The sequence below is a fragment of the Excalfactoria chinensis genome, chromosome 30 (assembly GCF_039878825.1).
Source record: "Excalfactoria chinensis isolate bCotChi1 chromosome 30, bCotChi1.hap2, whole genome shotgun sequence".
Taxonomy (NCBI): domain Eukaryota; kingdom Metazoa; phylum Chordata; class Aves; order Galliformes; family Phasianidae; genus Excalfactoria; species Excalfactoria chinensis.
Window position 1 is genome coordinate 590,940 of NC_092854.1, and position 20,770 is coordinate 611,709.

The window sequence follows — 20,770 nt, forward strand, 5'->3', positions numbered from 1 at the left end:
TGCTCAGAAGGGTGTTGTGAGAAATAGTATCTAAAGCTCTACTGAAATCCTCAAGTATAACACCAACTGGCTTCCCTTGATCAACCAATTTGCTAACCTTGTCATAAAAAGTCCGATAGTTAAACAGGACCTTCCCCTCTGGAAGTTGTGTTGGCTGTGACCAGTGACAGAATTGTCCTTCAGCTGATTTTCCATAACATCCACCATCATTGTCTCCATAATTTTACCAGGCACTGGATTGATCCGTAATTGCCCCTTCACCTTTCTTGCTCTTCCTTACAATGAGACAACATCTGCCAGCTTCCTGTCAACTGGCATGACCCTAGATTTATTTAGATGCATTTGAAATTAGAGCCCTGAGCAAATCAAGGTGTCATTAGTGCAAGAACGTAGACGTGCCATAGTTTTGCAATGCCTTGTACTCCTGAGTATGCCACAGATGGAGCAGAGAGGAAGATCTGCCTCTTCTGTTGTGATCTCATCCATTTGGTGATTAGAATAACACTGCATGCTACATGGGGAGTCTGTCTCTGCTTTGCTCACAGAGGAACGGTGCGGGGGACTGCTCTCATGTCAGTGCAGATAAACTCACTTCCTCTTATCCCTTTTCCCTCTGTAATCTATTCCACTATTTGTACCCTCATTTACACTTCCACATACCCTCAAGTACACTTCCATGTGCCATCAACTATTACACTTTCTTATACCTTCAGAACAGTTTTTGAAACAATACTGTTTTTTAGATCGCATATACACCCTTAATACCATATAACTTTCCCTCAACAATCCCCTAATCCACCTGAACCTTAACTTTCCCTTAACCACCTCCCTCACACACTTCCTCGCAATTAGTACATAGTATTACATAAATGGGTTGACATTCATTAACACTCATTTTTCGGATTGAATGTACACCTCTCCTCAGGACCCTCTTCCTAATCTATAGAGTTCAGACTCCCATGTTCTTACATACAAGCAGAACATACATATGAATGGACAGACAACAACAGAGTCTTGCACTTCATTTGTCTCTGCCCAATTCCTTTGCAGGAGGAAGGGAACACGGATCGGGACTCGGCACTCGCCCCACAACTCACCTGCCTAGGGGCAGCATGGATGTCTATACCCTGAGTAGGATGTCTCCTCAAGACTTATGGGCTCCCCTTACCATACAAATATACCTGGTCTGCCTATGGACGGTCCTTGTCTGTCCCTGCACTGATCAGGAGAGGAAGGGAGTCCATCAGAGAAATCTCAGGGTGCGCCAAAAGTGTCCCCCCTCTCAGCTGGCCCTGCCGCCGAATAGAGCTGGTCCCATCTGGGCCACCAAATTGACCTGAGGAATCAAACTCTATAACCCAGTGTTAAGTTATAAAGCGGGATTGCATTTATTGGGTGCCGGGTGCAAAGGGGGATCACTCCATCTGTCTTGCAAACTAGCAAGCAGAAGCATTACATATTTCAAAGCCAAGTTCATACATATTCAGCAAATTTCCTGGAACACATCTACATATTCACATGCAGCAGCTCCAAGATTTTGCTACACATCCTGCAGTTGCTCCATGCTCTGGGAAAGATTCCACTGTCACTCCACCCCTCATAATGAGCTCTTCAGTCACTCCTGCTGCAGGTCCTGTAGCTGTTCCAAGTATTGCGATAAGATAATAAAAGAAATTCCTCCCAAGGGAGGTGCACTGTGCCAGGAGGTACAGCCCTGTGGTCACTCCAACCCCTCCAATGAGCCCAGTGGCTGCTCCAAATTCATTGACAGATCCTGTGGTGATTCCAGCTCTAGCAATGAGCTCTGCAGTTCCTCCAGCTCCTGCAACAGCCCGACAGCCACTTCAGCTCCTACAGTGAACCCTGTGGCTGTTAAAACCCCTGCAACAACTCCTGGACTTGTGAACAGATATGCATATGTGTCAGTTTCTATGCAAATATTTTGCAGCTGCATATGTTATATATATGTGAAAATATACCGTATGTTAGCATGTGTTTATATATATAGATACAGATCTATGTCATAATCATAATCCCTTCCCTTTTCTCTGTCACAGTAAATAGATTTAACTCAACAAATTCTAAACACAGCACTGCCCTCAGTCTCTTACAGATCTCCTAGGGACTCTTGAAACTATTCCTGCCACTCAGTGAAGAGCACCAGAAGATCTCGAGGTCTACTCAGGGAGCAGCTCCTGAGGTATATTCCTTACAAAAGCTTTGGAAGAGACCTCCAGTTCTCTGGTCCTGCTCTGAAGTGGCTCTCTTGTTATGGCAGTGCCAGCAAGGAGACCAGCTCTGACACAGCCGTTCATATTGCCGGCTACTGACTGCAGCCCCAGAGTGCTGCTGTAGAGAGAAAAGGACTGTCGTGAGACACACGAAACCTTCAGACCAGCAGAAATGAGAGGACTTGAGAGCACTGTGGCAGTGTAAAGAGAGCAGGACAGAAAAGAGCACGTTGTGCTGCTGTCAGTGGCTGTACCTCCACCAGACCCAGACAAAGTAGGAAGAGAGAAGAGCTAAGGAAAAGTCTGCTTTAAAAGCTTTTTATTTATCTCTTAACCTATTCAGGGAATCTGGTTCCATGTTTACATGAGCTCTTGGAGTGAGAAAATGGAGATTAGGTAGGAAAGAAGTGAAAAAAAAAATTTATTTAAAAGTTCAATAACATTTTTTTTTTGCGGGTTACTATATCACGCAAAATCGTACTATCAAAGAAGCAGAAATGTCATGGTTTTGTGCTGTTGCTGTCAATATTCTACATCATGACATCATGTGCAGTATGAATCACTAACTGAGGGTACAAATAGTGGCAAACGACTTTGGTAGCATAAGAAAGTGTAGTTGTTAATGGCATACAGAAGTGTAACAGAGGGTATGCGGAAGTGTAACAGAAGTGTAACATAAAGAACCATCACTGGGAATTGTGTGAGGAAGATGTGAACTTTATTGAAGCTAGAATACTGTGTACTGCAACACCTTCCTGAGAGAGTGCTTGATCTCCCTGTTCCTCATGCTGTAGATAATAGGGTTCAGCGTTGGAGGAACCACTGAGTATAGAAGTGCCACTGTCAGATCCAGGAATGGGGAAGAAATGGAGGGGGGCTTAAGGTAGGCAAAAAAGGCAGTACTGAGAAACAGGGAGACCACAGCCAGGTGAGGGAGGCACGTGGAGAAGGCTTTGTGCCGTCCCTGCTCAGAGGGCATCCTCAGCACGGTCTTGAAGATCTGCACATAGGTCACAAATATGTAGACAAAGCACCCAAAGCCTAAACTGACACTAAAAATGATAAGCACAACTTCCCTGAGATTTGATTCTGAGCAGGAGAGCTTGAGGATCTGGGGGATTTCACAGAAAAACTGGTTGACAACATTGCCTTGGCAGAGAGGCAGTGAAAACGTACTGGCAGTGTGCAGCAGGGAATTGAGAACCCCAGTGCCCCAGGCAGCTGCTGCCATGGTGGCACAAGCTCTGCTGTCCATCAAGGTCCCATAGTGCAGGGGCTTGCAGATGGCAACGTAGCGGTCATAGGACATGATGGTGAGAACGGAAAACTCTGCTGAGACAAAGTAGAAGTAGAAAAAGATCTGTGCAGCACATCCTGTGTAGGAGATGGCCCTGGTGTCCCAGAGGGCGTCGACCATGGCTTTGGGGAGAGTGGTGGAGATGCAGCCCAGGTCGAGGAGGGCCAGGTTGAGCAGGAAGAAGTACATGGGGGTGTGCAGGCGGCGGTCGCAGGCTACGGCTGTGCTGATGAGGCCGTTGCCCAGGAGGGCAGCCAGGTAGATGCCCAGCAAGAGCCAGAAGTGCAGGAGCTGCAGCTGCCGCGTGTCTGCCAACGGCAGCAGGAGGAACTCGCTGATGGAGCTGCTGTTGGGCATCTGCTGTTCCTGGGCTTGGAGTCCTGCTCAGAGTGCAGAAGACAATGACAAGTCCAGACCATTCTCAGAGATACTCCTCCTGCTTTTATATGAAATGTTTTCATTCTCCTACAACAGTGTACATTTAGCACCATTACTTGCTTTTAATTTCATGCAGTTCATCATTCCTTAAGCAGAAGCAGCATTAGGAGCTCTAACCTTCCACATATTTTCTTATCTTATCCTGTCTCCCTGGATATTTTCATCTGTTTTATGCAGAAAATTCTCAGAGCTGTGACAGCCCCTTTTAGATTTCTGCCACCAGTCCTTTCTGCCTTCCCTCAGAACAGGAAATGAAAAATTCCTGCCTTGGCTCTCCTCTTGCAAAGCACCCTCACAAACATTCAGTTGTGCGGTGGAGCTGTGATCCACTGCCCCAGGCAGCAGCTGTGGCAGCACAAGCCCTGCCAGGGGGCTCCTTCCACCTACACATCATCCCCCTGAACAGCAGGGACCCTGCTCTGCAGGACAGCCCTGGGCACCCGCCTACAGCCCCGGTTGCACAGCCTGCAGCCGTGCTGGGACATGCAGACCTCAGGGCTGTGCTCTGATCCTGCAGCACGCAAGCCGTCAGCTGGAGCAGAAGGCTTTTTCCACAGTAAAGAAACATGCAGTGCCTGCAGCCAGATCTGCTATGGGATGTCCCAGTTTAGATAACCCTCTATGATAGCAGCTACAAGGTCTGCAGTGGGACTTACCGTGTCATAGTCTTTGAGCAATGCTCCTGCAGTGAGATCACAGCCCACTCACACCGTTCACATCCTGCACGCTCTCTCCCCTTCCTCTTCTCTCCTTCCTTTACCTGCAGGCTGTGCTTTGCACAAGAGCTGCTCCTGGGCACAGCTGTCTCTCTGCAGCACTGCCCATTTGTATGAGCTTCCTGAGTCCCAGGAGCCCAGCCCAGCAGAATAGGATGACATTTTCATCCTTCCCACTCATCTCCCCTGAGATATCCCTGGGTCCTGATGGCCAACAGCTCCTGAAAGTCAACAGCATCATGTCTGTGTCTAACTCATTTCTTGTACAAATATTCCCTGTGACAGACAAACCTCAATAGATGCAGCTTGGTCATGGCATGCAGTTGATCACTGTGTTTTACTGTTCATTCAATTGCAACACTTTTCCTGCTGTTTGTTGGCCAAAAACAAAAGGAATTCTTTCATGGACCATGTGTTTCTGGTTCTCTGTGGAAAACTAGTTGGAGCTGGTGCATATGAATTTTAACACTGAGCGGGTGAATGCAGAGGAGAAGATTGATGTGAAAAAAAAGTGATGCAAGTCCCATGGGGCCAATGTGAGTAGAAATAGGGTGGGGAGGTTGAGGAGGACATTTGCCCACACAGTAACAGAATAGAACTCATTGGGAACATTCCGGATTGATAACAGTTGCACAGTGCTGCTTTAATGACTTGTTTAAACTCAAATATAAATAAATAAACAATAAACGACTGCTGGCTTCGGCCACTTTAAGCTCTCTCCATATTGCTCTCTATTTTGCTGTACAGGTTCTGAATACCTTAAGATGATGTCAGGAAGGCACAAGGCTCAGAAGGCTCTTCAGGTGATAATGGGCCCCAGGCGATACTTGATGATAAGTCCGTCAATCGCCAGTGCAGAGAGAAGACTGCACAAAGTGCTCAACAAGACAAAGGCAGAAGTAGCAGTGAACTTTCTTGGAGTATTAATGGGCCCACTGAGGGACACTAACAAGCAAGCTTCCCCAGGGACTTGTTAGAGCAGAAAATTGGAAGCCATGACTACAGGCAGGCAAAGGCACTGGCATGGTGGCTCTGATGCTGAGAAACCCCTGCTTTTTCTTATGAAGCAGACAGGCCAAGCCCTGATTCCCAGACACTTGGCAGGGAGAACCTCATGCTGACTAAGGATCCTTCCTGGGGCAGTGGAATGGAGGTCTGTATGATGTTAAAAGTAAGACATGGGGACAGAAGATCCCAGGCTCTGCATGGGGTGCAAGGATGCTGAGAAGTTCATGTCCCATGTGTGCCCTGTGTCTCATCACAGGATGTGGGATGTGAGAATGGCCAAGTATGAACAATCAGTCAATCCCAGTGAAACTGTGAATTTCAGATCTCTCAGTTCCAGTGCCTTCCTTTGCACACCCTCCCATAGTTTGATGTCCTTTATGTTCTGTGTTGCCCAGAATTGCACCCAGTGCTCGAGGTGTGGCTGTAGCAATGCAGAGCAGACAGGGACGATCCTTTCCCTCACCCAGCTGGCAATACCTTGCTTGATGCACTCCAATGGACCACTGGCTCTCCTGGCTGTCTGGGCACATCGCTGACTCATGTTCAATTTGATGCTGACCATGACCTCCAATCTTTTCAGTCAGACATCTCTCCAGCGTCCCATATCCAGTCAGTGTGTATGGCCAGGGTTGCTCCTACCCAGGTGCACCATCAGGCACTTGTTCTTGTTATGCTTTATGCACTTGGTGCTTAGGAACAACTGGTACCCACTTCTCTGACTTGTCCACATCTCTCTGCAAGTCCTCTCCACCCTCACTGGAGGCAACAGCACCTCCAATCAGCAAATTTGCTCAGAACAACTCCAAGTCCTGCATGCAGGTCATATGCAAAAACATGAAAGAGAAGTGGCCCTAAAATGGAGCCCTAAGGAACCCTGATAGTGACCATCTACCTGCCCGATGGATCCCATTGACTGTAATCCTTTGGGCCTGACCTGTTGGCCAACTGCTCACCCACTACGTTCTGTTTCTGTCTAGCTGCATGCAGGACATTCTGTCTAGAAGGATGCGGTGAGAAATAGTATCAAAAGCTCTACGGAATTCCTCAAGGATTTCATCCATTTTCAACTGGATTACCTTGGTCAGCTAAATGGATAACCGTGTCATAAAAGGACCTGAAGTTAAACAGGACCGTCCCCTCAGGAACTTGTGTTGGCTGCGACCAATGACAGAATTGTCTTTCAGCTGTTTTTCCATAACTCCCACCACCATTGCCTCCATAATTTCACCAGGCACTGGAGTGAGACTGAAAGATCCATAATTGTCCATGTCATCATTCTTGCTCTTCCTTACAAGGAGACAACATTTGCCAGCTTCCTGTCAACTGGTATGACCCTAGACTAAATTAGATACAATTGAAATGAGAGCCCAGTGCATACTAAAGAGTAATCATTGATCGAACTTAGATGTGCCATAGTTTTCCAGTGCCTTGAACTCCAGAGTATGCCACTGATGGAGCAGAGAGGAAGAACTGCCTCTTCTGCTGTGAGCTCATCCATTTGGTAAGCAGAATAACACTACCTGATACATGGGGACTGTGCCTCTTCTCTGCTCTGCTCTTCTCACAGTGAAGTGGTGCGGGGGATTGCTCTCATGTCAGTGCCGATTAACTCACTTTCCCTTTAACTCCTTTTCCTCTGTAAACTATTCCACTATTTGTACCCTCATTTACACTTCCACATCCCCTCAAGTGCACTTCCATATGCCATCAACAATTACACTTTCTTATACCATCAAAAGTGTTTGTCAAACAATACTGTTTTTTAGTTCCCATATACACCCTTAATAACATCTAACTTTCCATGAACAGTCTGTATTATTCAGTTATAAACACATCACAGCAGAACCAGCACTCATTGGCCCACCTCTCTCACACACTTCCCTGCAAACAGAGCATAGTATTACATAAATGGGTTGACAATCATTAAAAAAGGATAATAAAAAAGGTTTGTTTATTTATTTATTTATTTATTTTAAGTATGTTAAGATTAACAGGAAGACTAGTGAGATTGTGGGTCCCCTACTAAGTGAGGGGGGTGTTCTGGTAATGGGGGATGCTCTGAAGGTGGAGATACTGAAGGCCTTCTTTGCTTCCATCTTCTGCGAAAAAGCTCTCCCTCAACCATCCCAGACCTTGGAGCTTAGTATGAGGGTCCAGAAAATGGAAGACTTGCCTTTAGTCAGGGAAGAGCTGGTCCGTGAGTGCCTAGGCCACACTGATGTTCATAAAGACATAGGGCTCAATGGGGTGCATCCACGGATGCTGAGGGAGCTAGCAGTGGTGATTTCTGCACCACTCTCTATCATCTTTGAGAGGTCTTGAAGAATAGGGGAGGTGTCTGAAGACTGGACGACAGACAGTGTCACTCTGGTCTTCAAAAAAGGGCAAGAAGGAAGATCAGGGCAATTACAGGCTAGGCAGCCTCAGCTCTGTCCCTAGAAAAGTGCTGAAACAGCTTGTGCTGGAAGCCATCTCCAGACAGTTGGATGAAAAGGAGGTTGTCAGGAGTAGTCAGCATGGGTTCACCAAGGAGAGGTCATGATCAACCAACCTGACAGCCTTCTATGACATTGTCACCGGCTGTGTGGATGAGGGGAGAGTGGTGGATGTCTTCCACCTTGATTTCAGCAAGGCATTTGATACTGTCTCCTACAAAAGTTTGCTTAGAAGAAAGCTGAGGGCATGTGGGATAGATGAATGGATAGTGAGGTGAGTCGAGAACTGGTTGACTGGCAGAGCACAAAGGGTCGTCGTTGGTGGTGCAGAGCCCAGTTGGAGAACTGTTACTAGCGGTGTTCCCCAGGTGTCAGTGCTGGGTCCAGTCTTTCTCCACTTCTTTATCAGTGTCCTTGACAAGAGGATAGTGGCCACCCTCAGCAAGTTCGCTGATGACAGGAACTTGGGATGATTGGCTGACATACCTGAAGTCTGTGCTGTCATTCAGCGAGGCCTGGCAGGCTGGAGAGCTGAGCAGTAATAAACCAGATGAGGTTTAACAAAAGATAGTGGAGAGTCTTGCACCTAGAGAGGTATAATTGCATGTACCAGGACAGGCTGGGGGATGAGTTGCTGCATAGGAGCTCTGCAGAGAGGGACCTGGGTATCCTGATGGACAACAGGTTGGCCATGAGCTGGCAGTGTGCCCTCGTGGCCAAAAAGGCCAATGGCATTCTGGGGTGCATACAAAATACGGTGGCCAGGGGGTCGAGGGAGGTGATCCTTCGCCTCTAATCTGCCCTGGTAAGGCCTCATCTGGAGTACTGTGACCAGTTCTGGGCTCACCATTATAAAAAAAATACACTGATCTCTTGGAAAGAGTGATGCAAAGGGCTACAAGAGCATCTCCCCTATGAAGAAAAACTATGTGAACTGGGTCTGTTTAGCCTTGAGAAAAGAAGACTGAGAGGGGACGTGATCCAGGTCTATAAATATCTGAGGTGTGGGTGGCAAAGTGGCGAGACCAAACTCTTTTCAGCAGTGTGTGGAGACAGGACAAGGGGAAATGCCAAAAACTGGAGCGTAGGAAGTTCCGTACGAATGTGTGCAAGAACTTCTTTACAGTGAGGGTGACGGAGCACTGGAACAGGCTGCCCAACGGGGTTGTGGAGTCTCCTTGTCTGGAGATATTCAAGACTCGGCTGGACGCCTACCTGTGCGCCTACTTGGTGTTCCCCAGAGGTCAGTGCTGGTGCCTTTCCTCTTCAATACCTTTATTGTTGATCTGGATGAAGGCATCAAGTGAACCCTAAGTAAGTTTACAGATGACACCAAATTGGCTGGGAGTGTGGATCAGCCCGGAGTTAGCAAGGCCCTACTGAGGGATTTGGATTGGCTGGAGAGCTGGGCTGAAGCCAATGGGAAGAAGTACACCAAGACCAAATGCCACATCCTGCACTTTGGGACATGGAATGGACTTCCCAGGGGGGTGGTGGATTCACCAGTTCAATATATTCAAGGAATGAATGGATATTGTGTTGAAGAACATGGATTAGTAAGAGCTATTGGTGATAGGTGAACAGCTGAACTGGATGATCTTGTAGGTCTTTGCCAACCTTGGTGATTCTATGATTCTATGATATCGTGTCCTTATCTGTGTGCCCTTTTAGTTTCAACAAACACTCTCTGGGAGGACTTACCACATGTCTGGTATAAGTCACTGACCACTAGAAATCTGGTGTTAAATTCAACAGATTTTAATGTACTGTCATGATGCTGTTGTCTTTCAGGAGCTGTTGACCATGAAGATGCAGGGACATCTCAGGGGATACGAGTGGGAAGGATAAAAATGACATGCTTTGCTACTGAGCCGGGCCGGGCTCCTGGGACACAGGAAGCTCATAAAATTGTATGGTGCTGCAGAGAGACAGCTGTGCCCAGAAGCAGCTCATGTGCACAGCACAGCCTGCAGGTGACAGAAGGAGAGGAGAGAAAGGGGAGAGAGCTTGCAGGATGTGTATGCAGTGCGCAGGCTGTGAGCTCGGTGCAGGAGCATTGCTCACAGATCACGACATGGTAAGTCTCACTGCAGACCGTAAGCTGCTTTCCATAGAGGGTTATCTAAATGCGGGACATCCCATAGCAGATCTGGCTGTAGGCATGTTTCTTTATTGTGGAAAAAGACTTCTGCTTTAGCTAAGGGTTTCCATTCTGCAGTACGAAAGCACAGCCCTGAGTGCTGCGTGTCCCAGCATGGCTGCAGGCTGTGCAGCTGGGGCTGCAGGCAGGTGCCCAGGGCTGTTGTGCAGAGCAGGGTCCCTGCTGTGCCCCAGGGGCTGTGTGCCAGCTATGGGACTCTGCCGCCTGCCAGGCTCAGCACTCAGCCTGCCCGGTGAGCTGCCCAGGGTGCTGCGGGGAGACGTGTGGGGGGAAGGAGCCCCCCGGTAAAGGGGCTTGTGCTGCCACAGCTGCTGCCTGGGGCAGGGGATCACAGCTCCACTGCGCAACTGAATGTTTGTAAGGGTTCTTGGCAAATGGACAGTCAAGGCGGGGATTTTCCATGTCCTGTTCTCAGCGAAGGAAAGAGGATAGCGGGCAGAAATCTAAAAGGGGCTGTCAAATTTAAACACAACTCTGAGAATCCCCAGTACTTTCTCAGTCCATCGGTTGTTTTGTGAACAGTGTCAAAGAAAGTAGATTCAGCCTCTCTTTCCTGAAAGGATACAATCAGTTTCAGTTCTTGTGGTTTTCTGCAGACATTAATATTTCATACGTACTGCAAATAGTCTGATTTCCCTACGAGAAGCTGAAGTTCACAGAGACTGGTGCAGGAGTCTCAAAGACAACTTGAAGTAAACAGGAAAATATCCAGGAGGCTGAGCTATGATTTGGAAATGAGAAGAAAGTAAGAGGTCCCTAATCATCTACTCATTAAGTGACTGTGAATTTCATTGTCATGGTTTTCCATGAAAATAAATTCAAGTTCTGGAGTTAAATGAACTTTTTCCAAAGGAAAAGGCCATTTTTTATAGAACAGAAGTGAGCAGAAAGGAGAACTTTTATAGTATAGCTGGAGGAGTGTCTCAGAGAATGGTCTGCATTTGTCACTATTTTCTCCATTCTGAACAGAACTCCAAGCCCAGGAACAGCAGATGCCCAACAGCAGCTCCATCAGCGAGTTCCTCCTGCTGCCGTTGGCAGACACGCGGCAGCTGCAGCTCCTGCACTTCTGGCTCTTGCTGGGCATCTACCTGGCTGCCCTTCTGGGCAACGGCCTCATCAGCACAGCCGTAGCCTGCGACCAGCGCCTGCACACCCCCATGTACTTCTTCCTGCTCAACCTGGCCCTCCTCGACCTGGGCTGCATCTCCACCACTCTCCCCAAAGCCATGGCCAACACCCTCTGGGACACCAGGGCCATCTCCTACGCAGGATGTGCTGCACAGCTCTTTTTCTTTGTCTTGTTCATATCAGCAGAGTTTTCCGTTCTCACCATCATGTCCTATGACCGCTACGTTGCCATCTGCAAGCCCCTGCACTACGGGACCTTAATGGACAGCAGAGCTTGTGCCACCATGGCAGCAGCTGCCTGGGGCGCTGGGCTTCTCAATTCCCTGCTGCACACTGCCAGTACGTTTTCACTGCCTCTCTGCCAAGGCAATGTTGTCAACCAGTTTTTCTGTGAAATCCCACAGATCCTCAAGATCTCCTGCTCAGAATCAAATCTCAGGGAAGCTGTGTTTCTCATTTTTACTATCAGTTTAGTCTTTGGATGCTTTGTTTTCATAGTTGTGTCCTATGTGCAGATTTTCCTTGCCGTGCTGCGGATGCCCTCAGAGAAGGGACGGCACAAAGCCTTCTCCACATGTTTCCCTCACCTGGCTGTGGTCTCCCTGTTTCTCAGCACTGCATTTTTTGCCCACCTGAAGCCCCCATCAATTTCCTTTCCACTCCTGGACCTGACGGTGTCCCTTCTGTACTCAGTGGTTCCTCCAACACTGAACCCTATTATCTACAGCATGAGGAACAAGGAGATCAAACATGCTCTCAAGAAAGTGTTGCTGTACACACTAATCCAGCTTCAATAAAGTGCTCATCTTCTTCACACAATTCCCAGTGATTGTTTTTTATGTTTAGGTTTGATCATATTTTTGATTGTTTGTGATACAGTAATCTGCAAGAAAAGTTTATTTAAAAAGTTTATTATTAAAAGCAATTTATTTCACTAATTCTTTCCTACCTAATTTGCATTTCCTCACTCCAGGAACCCATGTAAACATGGAATCAGATTCTCTGAACAGGTCAAGAGATAAATAAAAAGCTTTAAATATAGACATTTCCTAGCTCTTCTCTCTTCCTACCTTGTTTGGGTCTGGGGGTGGTACAGCCACGGACAGCAGCACAGTGTGCTCTTTTCATTCCTGTTCTATTTACATTGCCACAGTGCTCTCAAGTCCTCATAGCTGTGCAGGCCTGAAGGTCTTTTTCTTTCTGACAACCATCCTGCTTTCTCTACAGCAGCACTCTGGGAGAGCAGTTAGTCGCCAGCAACATGAACAGCACTGTCAGAACTGGTCTCCTTGCTAGCACTTTAGTGGAGTTATCTAGATCAGTCTATGTCTATGACAGGGGGGAAAGTAGGCCCTTGGGATGCCTGGCCCTCAGCAAATGGGAAGCGAAAAGGGAATGCGGCAGTGAGATTGGAGCTGTGCCCAAGGAAACCAAAACAGCAGCGGCAATGACCTAAGCAGGAAAACTTTTTTTACTATGAAATGTGGAATACCAATAGGAAAAATTTCAAAACCATGACATTCCACCCCATATTCTACATCACTACATTATGCGTAGAAAACTTATCTATATAGAAATAAACAATAATTAAAATGTATTACACACACATGTCTGTATACGTACATATACAAGGAATTACTGACTGTACTCCCCCAAAATCAGATTCCCTTGTGGTACACATTGAACATCCCCATCCTTCTGCATCACTCACCAAGTGCACCCAGGCCCCTGGGCAAAAACAGTTCCACAGAGAGGTTTGCCAATTCCAGAGGCTGGAAGGACCCAAACAGCTTTTCCCAACATGTTCTTTACATGTACAGCATGGACCTTATCTCCTTCTATAGTGTGTAGGGGGCTGGATTGGCTAGGACCATCATGATTGACAGATCCTCTAGTATTGACTAAGCAAGTGGCTTCTGAACAATGCTTCTACCAGTGCTTCAATGTTCCACCACCCATTGATTTCAACATAGTTTTCAACAACCCATTCTTTCGTTCAATTTTACCAGAAACAGGTTCATGTTAGGGGATATGTGTGCCCCGTTGGCGCAGTAGTAGAAGTGCCGCTTGCAACACCGGAGTCCCGGGTTTGAATCTCACTGTGGAGCGAGTGGTAGAAATGCTGCTCTGCTACACAGAAGGCTTGAATCCCGGGAGTTGGACTCGATGATCTCTAAGGTCCCTTCCAACTCACATGATACTGTTATACTGTGATACTGTGATATGATAAATCTACTCACTGCTATGATCTTTGGCCCAAGTATTTATAAGGGAATTTTTGAAATGAGGTCCATTTATCAGACTCAGTTCTTTCTGGGGTGCCATGTTGCAACAGGACTTGTTTCTCAAGACCTAATATGGTCTTTCCAGAGGTAGCAAGGGGTATTGTGTATGTTTCAAGCCAACCAGTGGTTGCCACCAACATGGTAAGCACATAAGACTTACAATTGAGAGATCGTGGAAAGTGATATCATCAACCTGCCATGCCTCCCCATATTTATACTTTTGCCATCACCCTTCCCCCCAGAGAGGTTTCATTTTCTTGGCTTATTTTTAATTTAATTATGGCACATGTTTCACAGTCATGAATAACCTGAGCAATAGCATCCATAATTAAGTCCACCCTTGGTCTCTAACTCACCTATATGTCGCGTCTCTTCCTTGATGGCCTGAGGTCTTATGGGCCCATCAAGCTAGGAGTAATTCACCCTTGTTCTGCCAGTCCAAGTCTATTTGAGCCACCTCAATTCTGGCAGCTCGATCTACCTGATGGTTGTTTTGTTCTTCTTTGGTAGCCCGAATCTTGGGCATGTGTGCATCCACGTGATGCACCTTTACAACCATATCTTCTGTTTGAGCAGTAATGTCTTTCCACAGTTCTGCAGCCCAAATAGTTTTACTCTTCTGTTGCCAGTTATATTGTTCCCACTGCTGTAACCACCCCCATAAGGCATTTGCCACCATCCATGAGTCAGGATAAAGATAAAGCACTGGCCACCTCTCCCGTTCAGCAACAAGTAAGGCCAGCTGAACAGCCTTTACCTCTGCCAACTGATTTGATTCTCCTTTACCTTCAGTGACCTCTGCAACCTGTTGTGAGGGGCTCCACACAGCAGCTTTCCATCTGCAATGCTTCCCTACAATACGACATGATCCATCAGTGAACAGGGCATATTTCTTTTCATTTTCTGGTAGTTCATTGCATGGTGGGGCCTCTTTAGCACGTGACACTTCTTCTGCTGGTGATGTTCTAAACTTTTTACCTTCAGGCCAGTCCATCCTCTAATATTCTTTGAGATCAGTGCAAAGCAGGTGGATGACACTTGATAGCAGTTTCACACGTAAGGTTCTCCACGGGAAACCCCCTGATAATGATGAGTCCAGACCACTCTCAGAGACACTCCTCCTGCTACACTATCAACATTTGACTTTCCCTTTGGAAAATATTCATTTAACTCCAGAACTAGAATTTAAATTCATGAGCTTCACCATCCTTTAAGGAACAGAGGATTATGGAGCTCTTAATTTCTTCTCACTTCCTAATCATGTCCCAGCCTCCTGGAGGGTGTGACAGCTCAGAAAACAAGCAATTGCCTAAAGAAGAATTTGGGAGTCTCAGAGATGTGTTCAAATTTGACAGCCCCGTTTAGATTTCTGCTTCCAGTCCTTTCCCCTTCCTTCCAAACTGACTTTACAGGGACATTACTGGAATTTGCTCCATCTCCCAATAGTCTGATGGACTCCGTTGTCAACTCCTTCACTGTGATTCTATCTATCCCATCCTATCACTGTCTAACTCATTTCTTGTACAAATATTCCCTGAGATAGGTAAGCATCAATAGATGCAGCTTGGACATGGCATGCAGTTGATCACTGTGTTTCACTGTTCATTCAATTGCATGACCTTTCCTTCTGTTTGTTGGCCAAAATAAATAAATAAATAAAATAGAATACTTTCCTTGCCCATGTGCAGCTGGTTCTCTGAGGAAAGCCAGTGGGAGCTGGTGCAAAGGAGGTTTAACACTGAGCGGGTGACTGCAGAGGAGAAGAGTGATGTGAGGAAAAGTGATGCAAGTCCCATGGGGCCAATGTGAGTAGAATTGGGGTGGGGAGGTTGAGGAGGACCATTGTCCACATAGTAACGGAATAGAACTCATTCAGGACATCCTGGATTGATATCCACTGTACAGTGCTGCTTCAACGTCTTCTTTAAACTCATCTATAAATAGATAATAAATGCCTGCTGGATTCCTGCTCTTTGAGCTCTCTTCAGTTACCTCTCCATTTTGCTGAACAAGTTCTGAAAACCTGAAGAAGATGACAGGAAGGCACAAGACACAGGAGGCTCTTTGGGTTATTATTGGCCCCAGGGTGCTTTTGGTTCCGAGTCCATCACCTCCAGTGCAGAGAGAAGACTGCACAAAGTACTCAGCAAGACAAAGTCAGAAGTAACAGTGAAGTTTCTTGGAGTATTAATGGGCCCACTGAGGGCCATTACCAAGAAAGCTTCCCTAGGTAATTGTTAGAGAAGATAATTGGAAGCCATGAGTACAGGCAGGCAAAGGCACTGGCATGGTGGCTCTGATGCTAAGAAACCTCTCCTTTGTCTTATGAAGCAGAAAGGCCAAGCCCTGATTCCCATATCCTTGGCAGGGAGATCCTGTCTCTCATGTTGGCTCAGAACCTTCCTGGGGTGGTGGGATGGAGGTCTGTATGATGTTGAAGGAAAGACACTGGGACAGAAGATCGCAGCCTCTGCATGTGGTGTAAGGATGCTGTGAAACTCATATCCAATGTGTGCCCTGTATCTCATCACAGGATGTGGGATGTGAGAAGGGCCCAGTCTGAACAAGCAGTCAGTCTCATTGAAACTCTGAACTTCACATCTCTCAGTTCTGGTGACATCCAATGCACACTCTCCCATAATTTGATGTCTTTTATGTTCTGCGGTACCCAGAAGTGCCCCTACTGCTCCAGGTGAGGATGTTACACTGCAGAGCAGAGAGGGGTGATCCTTTCCCTCACCCAGCTGGCAATAACTTGCATGATGTGCTCCACGGGACAGTTGGCCTTCCCGGCTTCCTGAGCACACTGCAGACTCACATTCAATTTGATGCTGAGCAGGACCCCCAATCCTTTTCATTCAGAATGCCCTTCAATGTTCCATATCCAGTCTGCGTGCATGTCCAGTGTTGCCCCTACCCAGGTGCATAATCAGGCACTTGTTCTTGTTATGCTTTATGCACTTGGTGCTTACTACCAACTGGTACCCATTTCTCTCACTTGTCCAGATCTCTCTGCATGTCCTGTCCATCCTCAGTGGAGGCAACAGCACCTCCTCATCTGGTCTCATCAGCAAACTTGCTCAGAACATCTTCTAGTCCTGCATGCAAGTCATCCACAAAAACATGGAAGAGAATAGCTTTTAAATGGAGCCCCGGGGAACCCTGACAGTGACCCGATGAAACCCATTGACTATAATCTCTTGGGCCTGACCTATTGGCCAACTCCTCACCCACCATGTTCTATTTCTGTCTAGCCATATGCAGGACATTCTGTCCAGAAGGGTGCTGTGAGAAAAAGTATCAAAAGCTCTACTGAAATCCTCAAGGATAACATCAACTGGCTTCCCTTGGTCAGCTAAAGGGATAAACGTGTCACAATAAGACCTTAAGTTAAACAGGAATTACCCCTCGTGAACTTGTGTTGGCTGCAACCTATGACAGAATTGTCCTTCAGCTGTTTTTCCATAACTACCATCATCTTTTTCTCCATAATTTTACCAAGCACTGGAGTGAGACTGACAGGTTCATAATTGCCCATGTCATCTTTCTTGCTCTTCCTTACAATGAGACAACATTTGCCAGCTTCCTGTCAACTGGTGTGACCCTAGACTGAATTAGATGCAATTGAAATGAGAGCCCAGAGCATACTAAAGAGTAATCATTGATCGAACTTAGATGTGCCATAGTTTTCCAGTGCCTTGAACTCCCGAGTATGCCACTGATGGAGCAGAGAGGAAGAAATGCCTCTTCTGTTGTGAGCTCATCCATTTGGTAGCAGAATAACACTGCCTGATACATGAGGACTATGCCTCTTCTCTGCTCTTCTCTGCTCTGCTCTTCTCACAGAGGAGTGGTGCGGGGGGTTGCTCTCATGTCAGTGCAGATTAACTCACTTTCCCTTTAACTCCTTTTCCTCTGTAAACTATTGCACTATTTGTACCCTCATTTACACTTCCACATACCCTCAAGTGCACTTCCATATGCCATCAACAATTACAGTTCCTTTTACCATCAAAAGTGTTTGTCAAACAACACTGTTTTTTAGTTCCCATATACACCCTTAATACCATCTATCTTTCCATGAACAGTCTGTATTATTCAGTTATAAACACATCACAGCAGAACCAACACTCATTGGCCCACCTCTCTCACACACTTCCCTGCAAACAGAGCATAGTATTATATAAATGGGTTGACACTCATTAAAAAAAGGATATTAAAAAGGTTTATTTATTTATTTATTTGTTTGTTTATTTTAAGTATGTTAAGATTAACAGGAAGACTAGTGAGATTGTGGGTCCCCTACTAAGTGAGGGGGGTGTTCTGGTAATGGGGGATGCTGTGAAGGTGGAGATACTGAAGGCCTTCTTTGCTTCCATCTTCTGTGAGAAAGCTCTCCCTCAACCATCCCAAACCTTGGAGCTTAGTATGAGGGTCTGTGGAATGGAAGACTTGTCTTTACTCAGGGAAGAGCTGGTCCATGAGCGCCTAGGTCACAATAACGTTCATAAAGACATAGGGCCCAATGGGGTGTATCCACGGATGCTGAGGGAGCTAGCAGCGGTGATTTCTGCACCACTCTCTATCATCTTTGAGAGGTCTTGGGGAATAGGGGAGGAGTCTGAAGACTGGAGGATAGCCAGTGTCACTCTGGTCTTCAAAAAGGGCAAGAAGGAAGAACCGGGCAATTACAGGCTAGGCAGCCTCAGCTCTGTCCCTGGAATGGTGCTGAAACAGCTTGTGCTGGAAGCCATCTCCAGACAGTTGGATGAAAAGGAGGTTGTCAGGAGTAGTCAGCATGGGTTCACCAAGGAGAGGTCATGCTCAATCAACCTGACAGCCTTCTATGACATTGTCACCGGCTGTGTGGATGAGGGGAGAGTGGTGGATGTCTTCTACCTTGATTTCAGCAAGGCATTTGATACTGTCTCCTACGAAAGTTTGCTTAGAAGAAAGCTGAGGGCATGTGGGATAGATGAATGGATAGTGAGGTGAGTTGAGAACTGGCTGACTGGCAGAGCACAAAGGGTCGTCGTTGGTGGTGCAGAGCCCAGTTGGAGAACTGTTAGTAGCGGTGTTCCCCAGCTGTCAGTGCTGGGTCCCGTCTTTCTCAACCTCTTTATCAGTGTTCTTGACAAGAGGATAGTGGCCACCCTCAGCAAGTTTGCTGATGACAGGAAGTTGGGAGGACTGGCTGACATACCTGAAGTCTGTGCTGTCATTCAGCGAGGCCTGGCAGGCTGGAGAGCTGAGCAGTAATAAACCAGATGAGGTTTAACAAAAGATAGTGGAGAGTCTTGCACCTAGGGAGGTATAATTGCATGCACAAGGACAGGTTGGGGGAAGACCTGCTGCAGAGGAGCTCTGCAGAGAGGGACCTGGGTATCCTGATGGACAACAGGTTGGCCATGAGCCAGCAGTGTGCCCTCGTGGCCAAAAAGGCCAATGGCATTCTGGGGTGCATACAAAATACGGTGGCCAGGGTGTCGAGGGAGATGATCCTTCGCTTCTAATCTGCTTTGGTAAGGCCTCATCTGGAGTTCTGTGACCAGTTCTGGGCTCACCATTATAAAAAAAATACACGGATCTCTTGGAAAGAGTGATGCAAAGGGCTACAGAGATGGTGAAGGGCCTGGAGCATCTCCCCTATGAAGAAAAACTATGTGAACTGGATCTGTTTAGCCTTGAGAAAAGAAGACTGAGAGGGGATCTAATCCAGGTCTATAAATATCTGAGGTGTGGGTGGCAAAGTGGCGAGACCAAACACTTTTCAGCAGTGTGTAGACAGGACAAGGGGAAATGTCCAGAAACTGGAGCATAGGAAATTCCGCATGAATGTGTGCAAGAACTTCTTTACAATGAGAGTGACGGAGCACTGGAACAGGCTGCCCAACAGGGTTGTGGAGTCTCCTTGTCTGGAGATATTCAAGACTCGGCTGGACGCCTACCTGTGCGCCTACTTGGTGTTCCCCAGAGGTCAGTGCTGGTGCCTTTCCTCTTCAATACCTTTATTGTTGATCTGGATGAAGGCATCAAGTGCACCCTCAGTAAGTTTACAGATGACACCAAATTGGCTGGGAGTGTGGATCAGCCTGGAGTTAGCAAGGCCCTACTGAGGGATCTGGACAGGCTGGAGAGCTGGGCTGAAGCCAATAGGATGAGGTTCACTAGGCCAAATGCCATGTCCTGCTCTTTGGGACCTGGAATGGACTGCTCAGGGTGTTGGTGGTGTCACCAACCCTGGAAGTGTTCAAGGAATGACTGGATGTTGTGTTGAGGGACATGGATTAGTGGGAGCTATTGGTGGTAGATGAACAGTTGGACTGGATGCTCTTTAAGGTCTTTTGAAACCATGGTGATTCTATGATTCAATGGTATTGTGTCCTTCTCTGGGTGCCCTTTTAGTTTCAGCAAACACTCTCTGGGAGGACTCACCACATGTCTGGAACTAGTCACTGACCACTAGAAATCTGGTGTTAAATTAAACAGACATTAATGTACTGCTATGATGCTGTTGTCTTTCAGGAGATGTTTGCCATGAGGACCCAGGGAGATCTCAGGGGAGACAAGTAAGAAGAATCAAAATGATAGCCTCTGCTATCATTTTGGAGTGGGAAGGATAAAGATGACATCCTCTGCTGCTGAGCTGGGCTGGGCTCCTGGGACACAGCGAGCTCATACAAGTGGGCAGCGCTGCAGAGAGACAGCTGTGCCCAGGAGCAGCTCATGTGCACAGCACAGCCTGCAGGTGACAGAAAGAGAGGAGAGAAAGGGGAGAAAGCTTGCAGGATGTGAATGGTGTGAGCGGGCTGTGAGCTTGGTGCAGGAGCATTGCTGACCATGACACGGTAAGTCTCACTGCAGACCGTGAGCTGCTTTTCATAGAGGGTTAACTAAATTATGACATCCCATAGCAGATCTGGCTGTAGGCACTGCATGTTTCTTTACTGTGGAAAAAGACTTGTGCTCCAGCTGAGGGCTTCCGTGCTGCAGTATCAGAGCACAGCCCTGAGGGTTGCATGTCCCAGCACGGCTGCAGGCTGTGCATGTGGGGCTGCAGGCGGGTGC

At 47.1% G+C, this 20,770-nt stretch overlaps 1 protein-coding gene across 1 annotated transcript; it reads right to left on the minus strand.

The window, feature by feature from the left end:
• Window positions 1–2,958: 2,958 nt before the first annotated feature.
• On the minus strand, window positions 2,959–3,885 carry LOC140263418 (olfactory receptor 14J1-like). The gene has a single exon (XM_072358295.1). It carries the CDS (start codon window positions 3,883–3,885, stop codon window positions 2,959–2,961), a length of 927 nt encoding a protein of 308 aa, XP_072214396.1.
• Window positions 3,886–20,770: the final 16,885 nt, after the last annotated feature.